This window comes from Peromyscus maniculatus, chromosome 21 (genome assembly GCF_049852395.1).
Source record: "Peromyscus maniculatus bairdii isolate BWxNUB_F1_BW_parent chromosome 21, HU_Pman_BW_mat_3.1, whole genome shotgun sequence".
NCBI classification, from domain to species: domain Eukaryota; kingdom Metazoa; phylum Chordata; class Mammalia; order Rodentia; family Cricetidae; genus Peromyscus; species Peromyscus maniculatus.
The window spans coordinates 11525192-11544606 of NC_134872.1; the positions used below are offsets into that span (position 1 = coordinate 11525192).

General features: G+C 43.3%; 1 protein-coding gene and 1 non-coding gene across 12 annotated transcripts in view; one reads left to right on the plus strand and one right to left on the minus strand.

Annotated features, from left to right (window-relative positions):
- The window catches only part of Adarb1 (adenosine deaminase RNA specific B1), a 129660-nt gene that overhangs the window by 88087 nt on the left and 22158 nt on the right, over nucleotides 1-19415 (plus strand). For 8 of the 11 annotated variants that reach the window (XR_013046906.1, XM_076558560.1, XM_076558559.1 and 5 more), the window contains 5 exons: nucleotides 2086-3020; nucleotides 7676-7790; nucleotides 11440-11608; nucleotides 12444-12622; nucleotides 13523-13691. Coding sequence is in view for 10 of the 11 variants with exons in the window: in XM_076558560.1 (XP_076414675.1) it covers nucleotides 2086-3020; nucleotides 7676-7790; nucleotides 11440-11608; nucleotides 12444-12622; nucleotides 13523-13691 (1567 nt within the window). In the remaining variant the exon portion in view is untranslated. Of the gene's footprint in view, nucleotides 1-145; nucleotides 189-2085; nucleotides 3021-7675; nucleotides 7791-11439; nucleotides 11609-12443; nucleotides 12623-13522; nucleotides 13692-19415 lie in introns of all 11 variants that reach the window. The other 3 variants (XM_076558558.1, XM_016007781.3, XM_076558555.1) reach the window with 3 other exon arrangements.
- On the minus strand, nucleotides 14428-14533 carry LOC121824900 (small nucleolar RNA U13). Its single transcript, XR_006066906.1, has one exon. It is a non-coding gene; the product is annotated as a small nucleolar RNA U13 (small nucleolar RNA).

The window sequence follows — 19415 nt, forward strand, 5'->3', positions numbered from 1 at the left end:
ATCGCTTGTGATTTTAAAAGCAGTTAAAGTTCTACTGTGATGCTCTTCATATTCTAAATGCAGCAGTGTGGTGTGCAGAGAGTGCCTGCTTCAGCAGAGAGTAGGCCCTGTCTCTAATTGGAGTGTTTTATTTTTGTTTGCTCAGGAGCATTTTTTGATAACATGTGATTGGTACCTTTTCTTCTGAAGTGAGTACGAGTTGAGAATGATTTCAACTGTCACAAAAAGTGTATTTTTTTTTCTTATAATCTTAACTGTTAACTTAGTTCTGAGGGTGTGTGGCTGTTCGTCATCATTAATGTTTGGCTAACTGTGTGCCAGAGTGCCTTGTTGATGATGTTTGTTTCTGTGCTGGTAATGCTGTTGACTGCTGAACTTGAACTGTGAGCAGAATATAGTATGTGACTCTCTCCCTTTATTAATCTCTCTATCCGTCTTTGCTCTGCCTTTTCACCTTTTGTTCCCTGAGTACCGAAAGGAGTAACCTACCGGTCTTTTGCTGGAGGATGTTATAAATGAAAATTTAGTGCCCATTCCATTAGCTTTGTCAGCTGGGAGAAGTGGTGTGTGTGTCAGGAGTATTCTGGGAGGAGGTGTCTGTTGAGAGACCCCCTCCCCCGCACTGCACACGAGATTTTTCCATGGACTGAGTTTATTTTGGTAGTCTTTGCTGCCTCAGCTCAATAGTGATGACCCTGGGCATCTGTGATCCTTAACTCCAGAGACTGGCAGCAACAACCAAGACGTTCATCACATTAACCCTGCCCACAGGCTCACTGAGGAACATTTTCAGTGTTTTCAGAAAATCTGTAGGTGTATTGCATAGTGGAAACAGACCCCTGAAGCTGCCATATTGAGGAGTATTTTCATCAGTTAAGATTTACTTTGGATTTTAGGAGCTAGTGGTTGGAGATCTAAGTAAACACTGCACAGGTGCCCTGCACGGGACTGCAAAACCAAATGATAAAAGAGGAATTAGGTTTTCTAGTTTTGGAAAGCTTAATAAACCTAACGGGAGGACTGAACACTCCCCACTTTGAAAAAGTAATTTTTCTTTTTGCTTGGTGGGAGCTTGAGACAAGGTCATGGCTGTGTGTCGCCTCGTTTGTCCTCTAACTCTCTGCTCCCTTCTGAGTCATAGAATAACAGTATGCACCACCATGCCTGACATGTATTTCCTATTTAAATATCAAAATCATCTTTTATTTTGCCATATAAAGTATATTTAAAAGGAACGATCACCAAGTTATCCTGGAAGCCTGCCAGCTGTCTTTAGAAAGTTGGGTTTGCTGGCATGTTTTGAAATTAGGGAACACAGCTTGCCTGCTGCTCCAGTTCTCTATCTCCTTCTTATGTATTTTTCTAGCATAAAATGTATTAAAGATTCTGAAGCAAATAGTGCTGAAATATAGTAAGAAATCTTAAATGTATACATTATTCTTCAAAAGTAAATTCTATAAAGTCATAATACTTTGCCTAATTATATAAGCAGTTTTCTATGATTGATTCATAAACTAAACCAAATAATCACGTGTTGATTAGATGTTTGGAACCTCAAGAGCCAAAGAAGTTGTGAAGAGACATTTCTAAATGGCACCTTCTCTCTGGAGAAGTGCTTCAGTTTAAAAACTGTGTCAGTTAAGGTCAGTGTCCTTGCAGAGGAAGAGCATGCAGAGATCAATGCCTGTGTGCTGGTAGATTTAGAGGCCACTTCATTAGCCTTAGTGTGAGTCTTTACGGATTAACTTAACATCTAATATCTTGGTAAGCTAGAAAGATTTAGGATGTCTTTGGTAGAGAAAATAAGTTAAAAAATTTTATCCTCTAATGCAGAAGAAAATGATAAACTAACTAGAAGAGGCAATAGGTGTTAGTTTAAAACAACAACAACAACAAAGTGCATTCCAGCCCTGAACAGTTATGCCTTTGGTCAATGTGCAGTTCCTCATATTTGCATTGAGGAAGAAAATATACACACACACACATCACTTACCCAGCTACAAAGAGATAAAGGAATCTATAAATTTTGCATTTACAAGATCCTGCAACGAAGGCGTTGTAAGTTACTCTTTCTGGGCACCACAGGTTCCAGCAGCACTGATGTTAAGGAAAACCGCAATCTGGACAACATGCCCCCCAAGGACAGCAGCACACCTGGGCCTGTCGAGGGTCTTCCACTCTCCAACGGGGGTGGTGGTAGCACCAGCAGGAAGCGGCCCCTGGAGGAGGGCAGCAATGGCCACTCCAAGTACCGCCTGAAGAAGCGGAGGAAAACACCGGGGCCTGTTCTGCCCAAGAACGCCCTGATGCAGCTGAATGAGATCAAACCTGGCTTACAGTACATGCTGCTATCCCAGACAGGACCTGTGCATGCGCCTCTGTTTGTCATGTCTGTGGAGGTGAATGGGCAGATCTTTGAGGGCTCTGGCCCTACAAAGAAAAAGGCAAAACTCCATGCCGCTGAGAAGGCCTTGAGGTCTTTTGTCCAGTTTCCCAACGCCTCTGAGGCACACCTGGCCATGGGAAGGACTCTCTCTGTGAACACAGACTTCACATCTGACCAGGCCGACTTCCCCGACACACTCTTCAATGGCTTCGAGACTCCAGACAAGTCAGAGCCACCCTTCTACGTAGGCTCCAATGGGGATGACTCCTTCAGCTCAAGTGGAGATGTTAGCCTGTCAGCCTCCCCAGTGCCTGCCAGCCTCACCCAGCCTCCTCTGCCCATCCCACCGCCATTCCCACCCCCAAGTGGGAAGAATCCTGTGATGATCTTGAATGAGCTGCGCCCAGGGCTGAAGTATGACTTCCTCTCTGAGAGCGGGGAGAGCCATGCCAAGAGCTTTGTCATGTCGGTGGTGGTAGATGGCCAGTTCTTTGAGGGCTCAGGGAGGAACAAGAAACTTGCCAAGGCCCGGGCTGCACAGTCTGCCTTGGCTACTGTCTTCAATTTGCACTTGGACCAAACACCTTCTCGCCAGCCTGTCCTCAGTGAGGGTCTCCAATTGCACTTGCCACAGGTGAGGAAGAATGGGTGCTTGCACGTGAGTGGCCATTTCCCCCGCTGACGTTTTGAGCAGCCTTTAGTCTTCAGTATTGCTCCTTATGTTACTGAGCCCTTAGCAGGAGCAGTTGCTGGTAAATCTGACGATGGAGTGTCTTTGCCTCAGTTCCCATGGTTACTTGGTCACTGAGCATCTGGATTTAATCTCCTCTGATTTATGCTTACTAGGGTCATGACAGTGCAGAGCAGGGATACCTCAGGGCCCTCACCAGCACAACTACAATTGCCTTTCCATTTAATTTTACCCCAAAGGGACCCTCACCCCACGGCAATCCTTTATTGGGAATGGGACAGGGAGCCCAAATGATGGAATTTTGTCCTTTGTTCAGTAGGGCATCCCTTGAAACACTGCACAGAGAAAGCATGTCCATAAGGGCTGCTGTTCAGGCTACAGCTGAAGGCCCCTGGTGAAGTCAGAGTGATGGGGCACTAGCCCTGAGCAGTAGGGAACATATGTGGCAGAGAAGGGGGTGTGGCAAGAAGGAGTCCTTTCATAAACACTCTAGAAAGTGCCAGTTGCTAGGAATCTCTATATGCCAGATTTCCTATGTGGCATTTGTATGGGCTTCTCTCTGCTCTAGTTGAATGTGGACAGCAACTCAAGTTTGTGCTTCTCACAGAAAATTCCCAGTAAAGAAAGGAAATGTTAGGGTAGCTCAGGATGGGCCTCTGAAAGAGAAAGAAGGAAGAGGGACCTTCAGTCCTCATCAAATCCCAGATCGCTGACTGTGTCTGGATTCTTGGAATCCCAGACTTCACTGATCTGTTTTTTCAGTCTTCTATCTTAATTCCTTTTTGTCAAACCGCTCTTTAGTGTGGAAGCAATTGGCCAGAATTAGTGAATTAAAAGTTAGCAAACGTGGTGCTAGGAAGACTTGCATTCTCCTGGGACTCAGATGTGGCCCTTTCTCTCTGGCTTGTGATGCAGCTAGAGTTGGGGTGATCATAGTTCTTGGTTTTAATTTACTATTTTTTTAATGGAAAGGTCTCAATGTATAGCTTTGTCTGGCCTGGAACTTGCTATGTAGACCAGGCTGGTCTCGAACTCACCAAGATCCACCTGCCTCTGCCCCCCAAGTGCTGGAATTAAACCCAAATGTTGGTTTTAAAAGAAGACTTGTTCTACTTTGCCTAAAGCAGCCAAGTATAGCTCAGTCTAGAGGAACAGACTTGGTGTTTTACTGACTTTCTGTGACACGTGCTTGTCTCTCAATTAGTCCCTTGTTAACATCCCTCCAAGAATGACCAACTAGTCTATTGGTTATTTACAGACTAATGGTACTAGATCCCAAGTGACTTTTATTTCCAGGCTTAGATTTACTAAAACCTTTTGGCCTAATTTTAACATACCATCTGATGTGGCTTGTCTTCCCTTAATGTTAACAGTGGTAGCCAGACCGCAGAAACTATATCAGATGCCATGGATCCCACAGAGGGATAGCAGATAAGATAGTCTGAGAACAGGTGGCCTCAGCCCTGTTTTCTTTTTGTTATTGTTGTTTTGTTTGTTTTAAGTCAGGATCTCTCCATGTTGCCCTGGTGCTCCTGGAACTCTCTATGTAGAGTAGGCTGGCCTCAAACTTACAGAGATCTTCCTGCCTCTGGGAGTGCTGAGATTAAAGGCATGTGTCCCATCACGCCTGGCTAGCCCCTGCCTTCTTGGGTGGCTGCCTCAATGGCTTTGTATAGAAAGGACTGAGCTCCTGACCTGGGCAGGCAAGTGGCATTTGTCAGGATCTAGTCATGCTGAGGTAGCTGGGCCCCTCCTTGCCTCTTTATGTTGTTTCCCTCTGGGTCCTGAGATGTCAAACACCAATTTCTAGACGTCTAGTTTAGAACCACTTAGAGTCCGGGGAACAACAGAGCTGTATCCTCACATCTCTGATCAGTGGCACAGCCAGCACTACCCCCTTTGAAGCCCCAGGGTAGCTCAGAAATTTATGAACCACAGAGGATGAAGACAGTAAGGTCTTTTCAGAGTAGACTTCCAGGACCAATCTCAGTGGTTACATGCAGGAGTCTAAGGTGGGAACACTCAGGACCTGCATTCCAGGATGGATGTAAATTCTTGCTTTTTCCCTGAAATATCTCTTAATGGGCTTGGGCCAAGCATCCCTGGCCTGAGGACTATCTGCCTTCCTGATATTTAAGGGTGGGGTGGGGCTATAAAGTCAGACAGTGTTGGCCATACCACAACTGTGGCACTCTATTTTAGCAGGCTTGACAGTCTGGTGTTGCCAAACTGTAAAGCAGGTCCTCACCCTTGTGTGTCATTGAAGGTGAGTAGTTGGAATGTAGGATCTTTTTTTCTTTTTCTTCTTTTTTTTCTGAGGCACGGTCTCCCTGTGTAGCTCTGGCTGTCCTGGAACTCACTATAGAGGCCAGGCTGGGTGTGAACTCATACAGATCTGCCTTTCTTTGCCTCCCAAGTGCTGGGATTAAAGGAGTAGGCCATTACTCCTAGCTGCATTTAGAATCTTAATACTTTTGTTGTATTCAGTCCCAGCCACACAGGGAAAGGTCCATAAGCTCTTTTCAGAGAGTCGGAGCTACTTGTGTTCTTCAGTTGCCTGTGTCTCACAGTATACATTCCATAGGCACCGGCTCAGGTGTCAGGGACTCACACTTCTACAGGGAAGTCACTTGGAGCTGTGCCTGCCCTTTATGAAATTAAAACTTTTAAAATGTACATTTGAAAAATTCCTTCTTTCACAATGTCATATATATTTCTCTGATCATTTCCTCCCTCCCAGTGTCCTCTCTTATCCCTCCCGATCCCGACTGAACACCTTCCCAACAAGCCCTCTGTCTTAGTGAGGGTTTCTATTACTATGAAGAGACACCATGACTATGACAACAACAACTCTTACAAAGGAAAACATTTCATGGAGGTGGCAGCTTACAGTTTCAGAGGTTTAGTCCATTATCATAATGCAGGGAGCATGGCAATGTGCAGGCAGACACGGTGCTGGCTACATCTTGCTGTGCAGGCAACAGGAAATGGTCTCTCACTGGATATAGCTTGAGCAAAGGAGACCTCAAAGCCCAACCCCACAGTAACACACTTCCTCTGACAAGGCCACACCTACTCCAACAAGGCCACACCTCCTAATAATGCCAACTCCCTTTGGGGGCCATTTTCTTTGAAACCACCACATCCCCCTCCTACTTACCTGTTTGTTTGTTTTTTTCTTTTTGTGTGTGACCCACTGTATCTAATTAGGGTTGCTTGCATGAGCATGGGTAAGGGGTTATTTACTTGCACAAGAGCAATTTACCAGTAACTACACCACTTAGGAAAATGATTCCCTCTTCCCCAGATACCATTAACTTCCTATAGTTCTTTAGGGAGGGCTGGAGCCTCAGAACCTCTCCCTCCCTCATTATTATAGCTTTAATCTAGAATCACCTGGGAAAGCAGTCTTAATGAAGGATTGCCTATATTAGGATGACCTGGGGCACTGGGGGTGGTGAATATCTTGATTATATTAACTAATGGGGGGAGAAGACCCACCTGATGTGGGTGGCATCTGTCCCCCAGCAGGGATCCCTAGATTATCTAAGAACAGAAAAAGCAAACTGAGCACTAGAATGCATTAATTCATTGCTCTCGGCTCTTGACTGTGGTTCTAAGATGACCAGTTCTCTGAAGCTCCTGCTGCTGTGACTTCCCTGTCATAATGGACCGTAACCTGTGAACTAAATAAACCTTTCTCCTTTAAGCTGCATTATGCTAGGGTATTTTATCACAGCAACAAGAAAAGAAATTAATGCGTTCATCCATCCATAATAAAATGTTGATAGAACCAGCCTTATTCAGGCCTTGTGCAGGTAACCACTAATGAATGCTCTTCCTGAGGCAAGGGAGTGGTTGCAGAAGCCATATCATGTCTAGAAGACAGTGTTTCTCGGCACTTCTTCACATCCTCCGTCTCCTACATTTTTACTTCTATCCCTTTTCCACAGTGTTCCCTTTAGCCTTACAGGGGATAATTTAGATGTCCTGTTTCGGGCTGAACATTTAACAGTTACATTCAACATTCACTTTTACTTGTTATCAGTCTCTACACTCACCGATGCAGGCTGCACAAAGACATGTTTCCCTAAGACTAAGAGCAGCACTGGTCGTTGAGTATAAACATAAGTATTTACAGGGCAGTTTGAGAGCATGTCCATTTAGCAAAACACCAATGGTAGCTTGCTCTCTAAGTCCATGAGCTCCCCACCTGTGGGCTTTGGAACAGGTTTACAGTGCCAGGCATGAATTTTCTTCTGTAGAGTGGGCCTCCAATTCAATTGTAAAGTGGTTGGTTACCCCCCATAACAGTCATGCCACAATTGCAGTAGTGCACCCATGTTGCCAGGCAGTTAGTATTATAGCACACAGGATCCATGGCTAGGTAAAAGCACCGATGACTTTTCTCCCTGCCACACACAACCCCCCATGCTCACACATACTTGTTTGCTGGGTGTGCCTGTATGAGTTCTCAAGAGTAGAAGTGAGACTGTAAGGTTCACCTTTGTAGCAGACAGCATGTGCTGACACCGAGAGAGACTGGTTCCTCCACAGGTGTCCTCTGGCCCTAAACGTGGTCTCTGCTCTTCACCCAGGTATTGGCGGATGCTGTCTCACGCCTGGTCCTGGGTAAGTTCAGTGACCTGACAGACAACTTTTCCTCCCCCCACGCACGAAGAAAAGTGCTTTCTGGAGTAGTGATGACCACAGGTAAGCATCTGGCACTCTGTTCAGCCTGTCTGCCTTCTGGTTGAAAAGCACAAATGCTCTCAGTCTTGTGACACCAACAGAAAATTGCCTTTTCTTCTTTCTGTCTTTATGCATCTGCTATATACAAATATAAGAATTGTCCTCAGAAGCCCTTTTCCTCCTTAGGGCTGAAAACATAGCTTAGTCAGTAGAGCACAGTTTAGCAGTCAGGATTCCTGAGTGGGGATCCCCAGCAATCTTCCACCCCTAAAGAAAACTTACATAAAACAAAACTCTTTTCCTCCAAAATAGTCAACTTTTTTTTTTTTTTCCTGAGACAAGGTTTCTCTGTGTAAACAGCTCTGGCTGTCCTAGAACTTGCTTTGTAAACTAGACCGGCCCTGAACTCGCAGAGATCCGTCTGCCTCTGCCTCCCAAAATATTCAACTTTTAAAACAGGATTTATTGTGTCTGTATGTTTTGCTTATATGTATATAAGTGTACCACATATATACAGTGCCCTCGGGGGCCCGAAGAGGGCATCAGATTTTCTTGAAACTGGAGTTACAGATGTTTCTAGCTGTGGGTGCTGGGTCCTCTGGAAGAGCAGCCAGTGCTCTTGACTGCCGAGCCGTCCCTCCAGCCCCCAAAATGTCCTGCTTTTGAACCTGTCTTGTCTTTTGGAGAGAGCATACTTATTACCATGTGGCATCATTATGACCTGGCATGCTCTGGGAACGGTATATTACTGACTCTGGCTTCTGTTGAAGCTGAGACCCTTTCTGCTTCGTTAGTGTCACTGCTGCCACATCAGTGTGGGGCAACGCTTGTGAAATCAGAAAATCCTTGGGAAGTTGGTAAAGTCGACTCAGAGGTGTCTATGAGGGCATTTTCAGAGAGTAACAAGGACAGAAGACCTGCCTAGATGTGTCTGGCAGCATCCCATAGGCCAGTGGTTCAGAAAGGGTTTTAAAATGGATAGGGAAAGCCCATTAATCTAAACATATTCATTCTCTGTCTATCTATCTATCTATCTATCTATCTATCTATCTATCTATCTATCTATCTATCTATCTATCTATCCATCCCCTCCCTCTCCCTCATACCTACACCCCACACACACATAATCGTACTCATAAACACACCCCTTTTCTGGTCACCATCATATATGAACTGCTCTGCTACATTCTCCCCACCACAATGGACTGAAACCACAGAAACTCAGCCCAAAAAAAAAGAAAGGAAAAAAAATCCCCTCCTTTAGTTCTCTCAGGATGACAAATGAAAATTGGTGCCATCTGTGACACCAAGTGGGATTGTTGCTGTGACTGACAGACTATATTGTTCAAAAAAGCCTTTTGGAAGTGACTTATGGGAGGAATTTTAGAAAGTTTGGAGATGTGAGCCAAAGAAGCCCTAGAATGTGTAAGCTCAGCTTAATGGGTGATTCCGTGGAGCTCAGAAGACCCAGAGCGCCTAAGAATGAGGACAGACACAAGGTTCCAGATGGGAACCCAGAGTGTGCTGGAAACTGGACTGTAGGCCATTTGTGTTACATTGTGGCAAAGAGCTCAACTATGGCTTGCCATTTGCTGCCAGTTGCCGCGTTCTTCCCATTTGCAAAGCGAAGTTTATTGCCATTATGTGTTGGGAATATGTAAAATGTGCTTTTTTCACAGGGACTCACATCTAAGATTTTGCCTTGAGCCTCAGTAGACTTTGGATTTGAACAGTGTTGGGACTTTAAGATTTTATGACATTCTTAGAGGTACACTAAATGCATTTTTCAGTTACATCCTTTTGGACCAAGGATGAAATGTTTTAAGAGGTTTGATTGTCAGGTTGACAAGGGGTGGACTTAGGATGGCTAATCTTAATTGTCAACCTGATTGATTTGAGAAATGCTTAGGTGTGTCTGTGAGGGCATTTCTGGAGGGGACTAAGCCTGAATGTGGATGGCACTATCCTTTAGGTGAGAGGCCCAGGTGAATAGAAAGGGAAAGAGGAGAAGGCCCATGAGTGCAGGCATTCTCTCTGCTTTTTGCCACTATGAGTTAAGCTATTCTGTTCCACTTTGCCATGATGGACTAAAACCTCTAATTGTGAGTCAAAATTAATATTCCTTATTTAAATTATTCTCTCAAGAATTCTGTTACAGAAAATAGAAAAGACTAACAACGCCAATCACCTCAAGGCCTAACCTTTTGTATCTTTTTTTTTTGGACAGGGTTTCTGTGTAGCCCTGACTGTCCTGGAACTCACTCTGTAGACCAGGCTGGCCTTGAATTTACAGAGATCCACCTACCTCTGCCTCCCAAGTGCTGAGATTAAAGGCATATGCCGCCACCACCTGGCAGCCTTTTGTATATTTTCCTGACCATTTGCTCTTAGCCAAAATGTGTGTTTGAAACCAGTGAGCTGGGCACATAGGTTTTGTGCTCTCACTGGTTAAATGGCCTCAGGCAGGTTATTAATCCCTGTGAGCTTCAGTTCTTTCATTCAAAATGGAAACAAAGCTCCTCAGAGGACACCATGAGGACACACGGTGAGGATGAGTGGTTCACACTCCTGGCACAGTGCCTCCCCCATAGCCTGTGTCTTAGTTCCTTTTCCTGGGGCTATGATCAAATACCCTGATAAAGCAACCTAGAGTTATTTCAGCTCATAGTTGGAGAAGTCCATCATGGTGGGGAAGTCACTTGGCAGGAGCTTGAGGCAGCTGATCACATTGCATCTGCAGTCAAGAAATAGAGATGAATCATTTGTTCAGTTCCCCTTTCTCCTTTTTATACAGTCTGGGACCCCAGCTTAGGGAATGGTGCTGCCCACAGTGGTCTTCCCATCTCAATCTAATCAAGAAAATCTCTCATAGGTATGCCCAAAGGCCAACGTTGTTTAGATAAGCCCTTACAGATGTGCCCAGAGACATATTTCCTGGGTGATTTCTAGAATCTGTCAAATTGACAGTTAACGCTCACCCTCACAACATGTAGCGTATATCTATTTCAGTCACTGAGTCTGCTCTAAGGCCGTACTCTGGATTGGTTTGTTGATGCTGTTGGATTTTTTGTTTGTTTTCTATTGTCATTCTAGGGATGTATCTCAAAGCCTTACCCATGCTAGTTGTATATTCTACCACTGAGACACACCCCCCTCCATATTCAGGTCTTTGTAGCATGTCTGGGTCAGTGATCTATTTCACAGGATTTAATCATGATTTCCTCTTGCTGGAAGGTCACATTATGTGGTTAAGTGTGAAAATTACTAATGAAGATGTGGGAGCTGATTCCATTTTCTTTCTTGGTACTCTTCAGCCTATAAGTCACTCCTCCTAGCCTCTTTAATATTTTACTTTAGGGGCTAATTCCAGGCACTGTGTATAATACTTCTTACCTATAGTCAAGGGGGATGTTCAAACACTCATGCATGCCAGGGGAAGTGACCACATGAAGTTTAGGGTGTAGACTACAGGGTGAGGAAGGAATGGTACAGAACAAAGCCTCAGGCAGAGGCTGTTTCAAGTTCAGGTTTCTCAGGTAGGAATCAGAAGACACGAAGGCATGTGAAAACAGGCTCAAGTGTTCAGCTGAACCTGGGTGGTCCAGTTGCTGAGAGCACGTGTCAAAACAGGCCAGTGTCATTCATTGCCAGTCACTCTCCTGTCTTTCAGGTACAGACGTCAAAGATGCCAAGGTGATAAGTGTTTCGACAGGGACGAAATGCATCAACGGTGAATATATGAGTGACCGTGGCCTCGCACTAAATGACTGCCATGCAGAGATAATCTCCCGAAGGTCCCTGCTCAGGTTTCTTTATGCACAGCTTGAGCTTTATTTAAAGTAAGTCTAGGAATAAACAAGTGAAGGAGCTATTTTAAAAATACTTTCTGTCAGAAAGCATTGTATAGCCTTTACTTGTTTGTGTAAGCACTGAGGAATCCTCAGGACTATAACCATGTGAGGAATATGAAGGCCGAGCATTGCTGTCCTGTGATGCTGTCTGAGCAGGTCCCACTCTCCCATGATGCTCAGTATGAACTAGAGTGAACTAACTCATAAGCGTGTGCACACACACACACACACACACACACACACACATTCACACATGCAAGCATACCTATATAAAACACATACTGAGAATCATAACATACTCATAAATTTCAAGTCCATATTTAAGATGGTGGTTTTGGGCTCATGCATTGTGAAAATAAACATGCCTTCATAAACTGCCTGGTAAAGAAGGTCATTTTCATTTTAGTAACTGGGCATGGTCAGAACTGACCTTGTACTGGACTGCTCTTCTTGACAATGCCATTTCTTCCATGTGGTCTTTTTGCCTTGCAATCTCACCTGAGAAGAAATGGTCACTCACGGTTGATGACACGTTGATCACTAAATGGACCTGGACTATGGATTACTATAAACATGTATAACAGTGATTCTAGTTCAGGCTAGACATAGTAGTGCACAACTGTAAATCCTAGTAGTGGGGGAGCTGAGGCAGCAGAAGCCCAGGTTTGAGGCCAACTTGGTATATATAGCAAGATACCATCTCCAGAAAACTCACCTCTTCCCTAACTGAAAGCACTGGCCTCTGATGTCCTTCTGGACCGCTGTCGACCTCTGTTGGTTACACACACCTTTAATTGTCACTCTCATAACTTCTCCCTTGCAGTAACAAAGAAGACCAGAAAAAGTCCATCTTTCAGAAGTCAGAACGGGGTGGGTTTCGGCTAAAGGATACTGTACAGTTCCACCTGTACATCAGCACCTCACCCTGTGGAGACGCCAGAATATTCTCCCCCCATGAGCCAGTGCTAGAGGGTATGACGCCAGAATCTCACCAGCTGACAGGTTTTTAAGAAACATAATATAATGTAGTGTTAGAACACATCCACATCAATGTTCTTATTTTTCTTTTCTCTCTTTTTTTTTTTTTTAAATTTCAGCCTTAGGCATGGATTTGATAAGAGTACAGATTCTTTCTTCCAAATTAATCATTTACTTAGTAAATTTTAATGAAAAATGCTAATTCTAAAAAAAAGGTGCTAATTTTGGTTAGGTAAACAATCTCTAAGTGATCCCTGTATTTCCAGTGAGTGCTGACTAATGAGCATGTGACTGAAGCTTGAGGCTTGTGCTACAGAAGCAGGTGGACAAAGGCAACCGAGGCCCCTAGTAGTGCCTGCTTTTATAACAGTCTGGATGTACATTCCTACTCTCATGCCTAAGCACCATGAATTGCAAATGGGTTTCCCTTGGTTATAAAAACAGTAATACTCATTGTAAAAAAATTACTACTTTTCAAAAATAATAAAAAATTCAAGTCACTCATATTCATATAACTCACTGCTAATCATTGGGAATATCTTCATATACTCCCATTGACTGATTTCTGTGTTTTTCTGTTTTTGAAATGATAAAATACAAAAGTTAATATATAACAAGCACCTAAGTATCTATTACTGAGAATTAGCAAAACTTAGCATTTTTCTCCATTTGTTTCCACTTGTTAATAATAGAAATCATCTCAGCCAAAATGTAAATCACCTTTTTCCATGTTCATAAATTTGGTCTGTATTGTCTTTTCAGTTCAATTTTACGTATTTACTGGAATGCATATTTTGTATGGAATGAATAAATGTTTGCATAAATATCCATAAATTATACTTTAAATTTTAGTACATTAGATGTGCTTTTCAGTAAGTTAGCTGTTTTATTATCTGTGGGGTTTGAACCCTCTCTTTCTTTTAGAACCAGCTGATAGACATCCAAATCGGAAAGCAAGGGGACAGCTACGGACAAAAATAGAGTCTGGTGAAGGGACAATCCCTGTGCGCTCCAACGCCAGCATCCAGACCTGGGACGGGGTGCTGCAGGGGGAACGGCTGCTCACCATGTCCTGCAGTGACAAGATAGCACGGTAAGGCCGCAGGGGCCTGTCCCCACCGTGCACGCGCGGTTCTTATAAGCCTTTCCTGATTCCCTGTTTCCAAGAGTTCTCTAAAGACTAAGGTTCCTCCCGGGTGCTTCTAGGGTTATCTGAAGGAGACAAGGGAGACCATGACACAGGGCACTCCAGTTTCCCCACACCACTTGCTTCAGAACATTCATCTTGCCTTTTAGTACGTTTTTTTTCCACATAGGTATCAGGGTTAAGCTGATTATGTTGGGCATTCTGAAGGCTATTTTACACAATCTGCTCCCAGAGGAAAACACATAAGCATCTCCTTGTCAGCAAGGAACACAGTGTCCATGGTCATTGTGCCCATCAGTTAGCCCTGTGGTAATTGACCTTTACCAACTAGAGCAATGTGAGCCATCCCAGGCCAAGGCTAGTGTTCCATGAACACACTGCTCTAGTTACCTGCCGCGTGCCTGGGAAGCAGCTTCTCCCGGGAGCTTAGATCCAGGTCAGATTTTAGAAATCCATTTCTTCAGATGCCAGTACAAGTTCCAGTGGCTATTCTGTTTTCATGTTTCAGCTAATGTATTTCAGCAGATGATGGAAAGCATTCAAAAGTACAGATGCATATAAAATTAAACCTCTTTCTACAGACACACCCCTGTGGCACCAGGGTAAGCAGTTCTGGACTGGCCCACCAGAAGGTTTGGAATTGACATAGGCACAGTGCATGTGTGTCTTTTTCTCCCCTTCACATCAGATGGGTCATGTGCCCAATCATATGTCCTGACGAGGCTTAGGGAGGCACATCTCACAGTGTGGCATGAAACCTAGTCATCGCTTATGAGCCACTTATCTTTTCAACTGCTGTGAGCTCTTTGTATTGATTTTCTCTAAAATGGGTTTCACAGGGGAGCTGTAAGACTCAGAGCTGGATTAATCATACACATGCCTTAGCCCATTCTCCCCAAGCACTAGTTGAGTCACTCATAGCCAAAGGGGGGCGGGGGAGAAAAGAAAAAATCCATAGGACCGGAAGTGTTTAAGATTTTGGAGGTTTTGAATTTTGAAATACTCTACCAATTGAGCATACCTAACTGAAAACCCAAAGCCCAGTCTTCAAACTCTGCAAGGCTTTAGTGATAAGCTACCTGTGCCTGCCTGCTATATCATGTGTACTCTTTATTTATTTTTTTATTTGGTTTTTTGAGACAGGGTTTCTCTGACATGTTTACTCTTTATGTGTTTTTCTGGTCTGTCCTTCAGGTGCTTCTCCCACTCAACTCCAAGCCCCGTGTGTGTGTGTGTGTGTGTGTGTGTGTGTGTGTGTGTGTGTGTGTGTGTGTGTGTGTGTGTGAGAGAGAGAGAGAGAGAGAGAGAGAGAGAGAGAGAGAGAGAGAGAGAGAGAGAGAGAGAGAGAGAGCATGCTTGCACTTTGAGACCTACTCAGTGCTGTATGGGGGTCAGCAATTTTTGTTTTGTTTTGTTTTTTTTGAGACAGGGTTTCTCTGTGTAGCTTTGGTGCCTGTCCTGGATCTCACTCTGTAGCCCAGGCTGGCCTCGAACTCACAGAGATCCGCCTGGCTCTGCCTCCCGAGTGCTGAGATTAAAGGCACTGCCTGGCAGTTACTATCACTTTTGAAATCAAAAATGGTATAAAAGTGATAGTAACTGCCAGGCAGTAGTGGCACATGCCATTTTGCTCTTCCATCTGATATGTGCATAGTTGAGTGGAGTGTTGACATTTCCTAACATTATTGTGTTGCTGTCTATTTCTTCCTTCAGATCTATCTGTCATGGTTTAATTTATATATTCAGAAGTTCTGCGGCTTGCTGTCTAATATGCATAGGTTGTTGCTGTTGTTGTTGTACATATTTGTGTGTCTATTTAGCAGGTGGGGTGTGTGGAAGCCAGAGGACTGCTTGGCAGAAGCTGGTTTTCTCCTTCCACTATGTGGGTCCCAGGGATCAAACTCAGTTCTCTAGTCCCCTTACCACTGAGCCACTTTGCTGGCCCACAGATGTGTTGCCTTGCTGGTAAATTGAGTCCTTTATCATCATATACTATCTTTTGTCTCTTCTGGTTTTTTTAATCTATGCTGTCTAATTATTCCCACTCATTTGGTTTTCTTTTGCATGAAATACCTCTTCTCATCTTTTCACTTTCAGCATACCTGTGTCCTTAGATCTGAAGTAAATTTTCTAATATACAATCTGCCCTAATATGTTATTAATCCATTTGTCAATCTTGTCCTTTGGCTGGGAGATTAGTCTGCTAATACTTGAAGTTTTCTTGGTAGGGAAGGCTTACCTTGTTATTGCTGTGTGGCATATAGTTTTATTTCTCCCTGACTTACTCTCTTCCCATCTTTCTTTTGAAATGTCCTCATAGGAGTCTCATTTCTTTTTGTATATTTTCTACAGATCTTCCTTTGTGGCTATAATTCGGTTTTTTAGATTTTTTAAAAAATTGTGTACATGTGTGTGGTCGGGGGCTGTGCAGGTGTGTGTGAAGGCCAGAGGTGTTGAATACCACTGAAGCTGGAGTTACAGGCAATTGTGAGCCTCCTGATGTGGATGCTGGGAACCACACTCAAGTTCTCTTGAAGAACCTCCTCCTAAATGCTGAGTCATCTCTCCATCCTTGCAGTTACAATTCTGATTGCATAAAACATCTTAAAATTATAGCATTCTGTTTTAAACTGATAATGATGTAACTTCAAATACATATGAAAACTCTTCTTTCTAGCTCCACTCCCTCGTACTTTGTCAATATCACAGATTATGTCTTTGTATATTTTATACCCACTGACATAGATCTATATTCAAATTTATTTAAATTCAGTTAATCAAAACTGTAAGCCAGGTATGGTAGTGCACATTCAATCCCGCACTCAGAAGGCTGAAGCAGGAGAATCTGTGTTCAAGCCAGCTGAACTATTGAGTCTGTTGATTCTATTCTATTAATATCGACTGTTCTGATGCTTCAGGTTGAAGAACTCCAGTCTGTGTTTCTATTTCTTCAAAGGTCTAGTAGTGATGGACTCTGCCCACTGGTATCAGGGTGATCCCTGAGAAAGTCATAATTTCCCCTTCATTTATGAAGGCACTTCCCACTCCTTTCTGGTTCATAACATTTTTACTGAGAAACTCTAAATGAGCACTAACTTTTCACTGCTATTTCTTAAGATTGTTTGTCTTGACTTAGTTTGATTGAAATGGACTCACTGTCATTTTCCTTGTATTTATGATCAATTCAGTTCTTTGCCCTTGAATCTGTGTGGTCTTTATCTTTCCTTGGGGATTCAGGCAGTGTTTCTTCAAATAAACTCATTGCCTTTCTCTTTCTCTCCCAGAATTCCCAGGACTTTCATGTTGTTCTGCTCACTGGTATTCATAAGTCTCATAGCCTATATTCGTTTATACTCTTTGTATTTTTCTACTCTCCTCTACTGATGATGTTGATGGCCTGTCTTTAAGTTTATTGTCTCTTTATCCCATTGATCCCACAGCCATGTTTTTCAGTTCAGTTGTTTCTTCAGGATATCTCTGCATTGATGTAGTTCCCTCTGTGTTGATAATCTCATTTTATTCATGCAGTCTTTTCATAGTGTGAGTGCCTGTGTTCTCTTTTAGCTTATTAGGCATCCATATGTCAGTTACTTTAAATTATTTGCCAGGACACTCATAGATCTGTATTTCTTTAAGATTGGGTTCTGGAAACTTATTATTGGTCCTTTAGTCCATGCTTCTGTTTTTATTTTGCTACCTTTTACTTATCTACTTAGCTGGGATTGAGCATTTAAAATAAGAAGCACCTCTCCCAGCCTCTGTATATTGGCTTTGTGCAAGGAAGTTCTTCCTAATAAGTTCTTGCTTTTCTGAATTCTTAGTCCACTTGTGTTGCCAGCAGAATTGGGTCCTAACCAGGTGCTTGTCTGTTTTTAGTAGCTTTTAAACTCTAGTCCTACCCATCACTGCTTTTCTTAGTTAGGGTTTCTATTGCTGTGAAGAAAAACCATGACCATGCAAGTCTTATAAGGAAAACATTTAATTTGGGTGGCTCACTTACTTATAGTTTAAGAGGTTTAGTCCATTGTCATCATGGCAGGACATAGCAGCATTCAGGCAGACATGGTACTGGAGAAGGAGCTGAAGGTTCTACATGTTGATCCACAGGCAACAAGAAGTGAACTGAGTGTCACACTGTGTGTAGCTTAAGCATAAGAGATCTCAACACCCACCCCACAGTGACATACACCAACAAGGCCACGCCTACTCAAGCAAGGCCGCACTTACTTTAACAAGGCCACACCTCCTAATAGTGCCACTCCCTTTTCAAACCATCACATTCTAGTCCCTGGCTCCCAAAGGCATGTAGCCATATAATACAAAAATCCATTCAGTTCAACTTCAAAAGTTCCCATAGTCTATAATAGTCATAAACATATTTTAAAATCTAAAGATCAAAACCAACAAGCAGATCACATACTTCTAACATATAATGGCACAGGATAAATATCGGTGTTCCAAAATGTAGGGAAGGGAGCATAGTGAGGAAATACTGTACCAAAGAAACACTGAAAACCAGCTGAGCAAATTTCAGACTCTGCATCTCCATCTCTGATATCAAAACGCTTTTCAGATCTCCAACTCCTTTCAGTTTTGTTGACTACAACACACTTTTATCTCTTGGGCTGGTTCCAATCCCTGTTAGCAGCTTTCTTTGACAAGTATCTCATGGCTCTGGCATCTCCAACATCTTGGGGTCTCCAAGGAAATCCAGGGTTTAACTTCACAGCTTCATGTGATGGCCTCTCTAGGCCATCACCCCTGACACATGCCTGGCCTCAGCAGCTTTCCTTACTTGTGGAAGAATATTCCATAACCCCTTTCTTCAATCTTTGAAACTAGAGCCATGGAGCTGAAGCTGCCAAGTTCCGCTGCTTACTGGAACTGAAACATGGACCCCTTGTTCAATTACATCTTCACCAGCTTTTTTTTTTTTTCCAATGGTTTCCTTCACCGCCTAAGCTTAACTGTTCTGGAACTTGCTCCGTAGACCAGGCTGGCCTCAGACTCAGAGATCCGCCTGTCTCTGCCTCTGGAGTGCTAGGATAAAAGGTATGCATCACTAAACCTGGCTCTAAGATTTTTTTTAAAATTCCTTTTCACAAGTTGGAAACTCAGCTGTGTGGGATCTTACCCTAAGGGCACCACTCCCTTTATTCCATTTCTTAATATGTTCATCTCCTTGAACACATGAGTTAGCTCTGTTCCACTTCCTGGTGCTCCTTTTCTCCTCAAGTTGTACATTTTGTATTTTTCCTTTCTCAGCTTGCTCCTTTTTATTATAGATCTTCATTAGAGTTAACACTAATAACCACAGGACTGAGTCTGTACTAGGCTGTCTTGAGATTTTCTCTGCCAACAGAATTAATCCAGATCTCTTCACTTTAGCCTCAGGCAGACTTTTCAGACAAGAGCCAAATGCAGCCACTCTCTTCACTAAAATATCACAAGAATGATCTCTAGGTAACATACTAAAATTCTCCTCTGAAACCTCTTGAGCCAGGCCCCCACAGTTCAGATCTTCCATGCTCCTACTAGTATGGCCCATCAAGCAGTTCGTAAAGCATTCCACTGCTTTCCTAAACCCAAAGTAACAAAGTCCAAATTCCTCAAACAAAAGCGTAGTCAGACCTTTCACAGTGATACCCAACTCCTGGTACCAACTTCTGT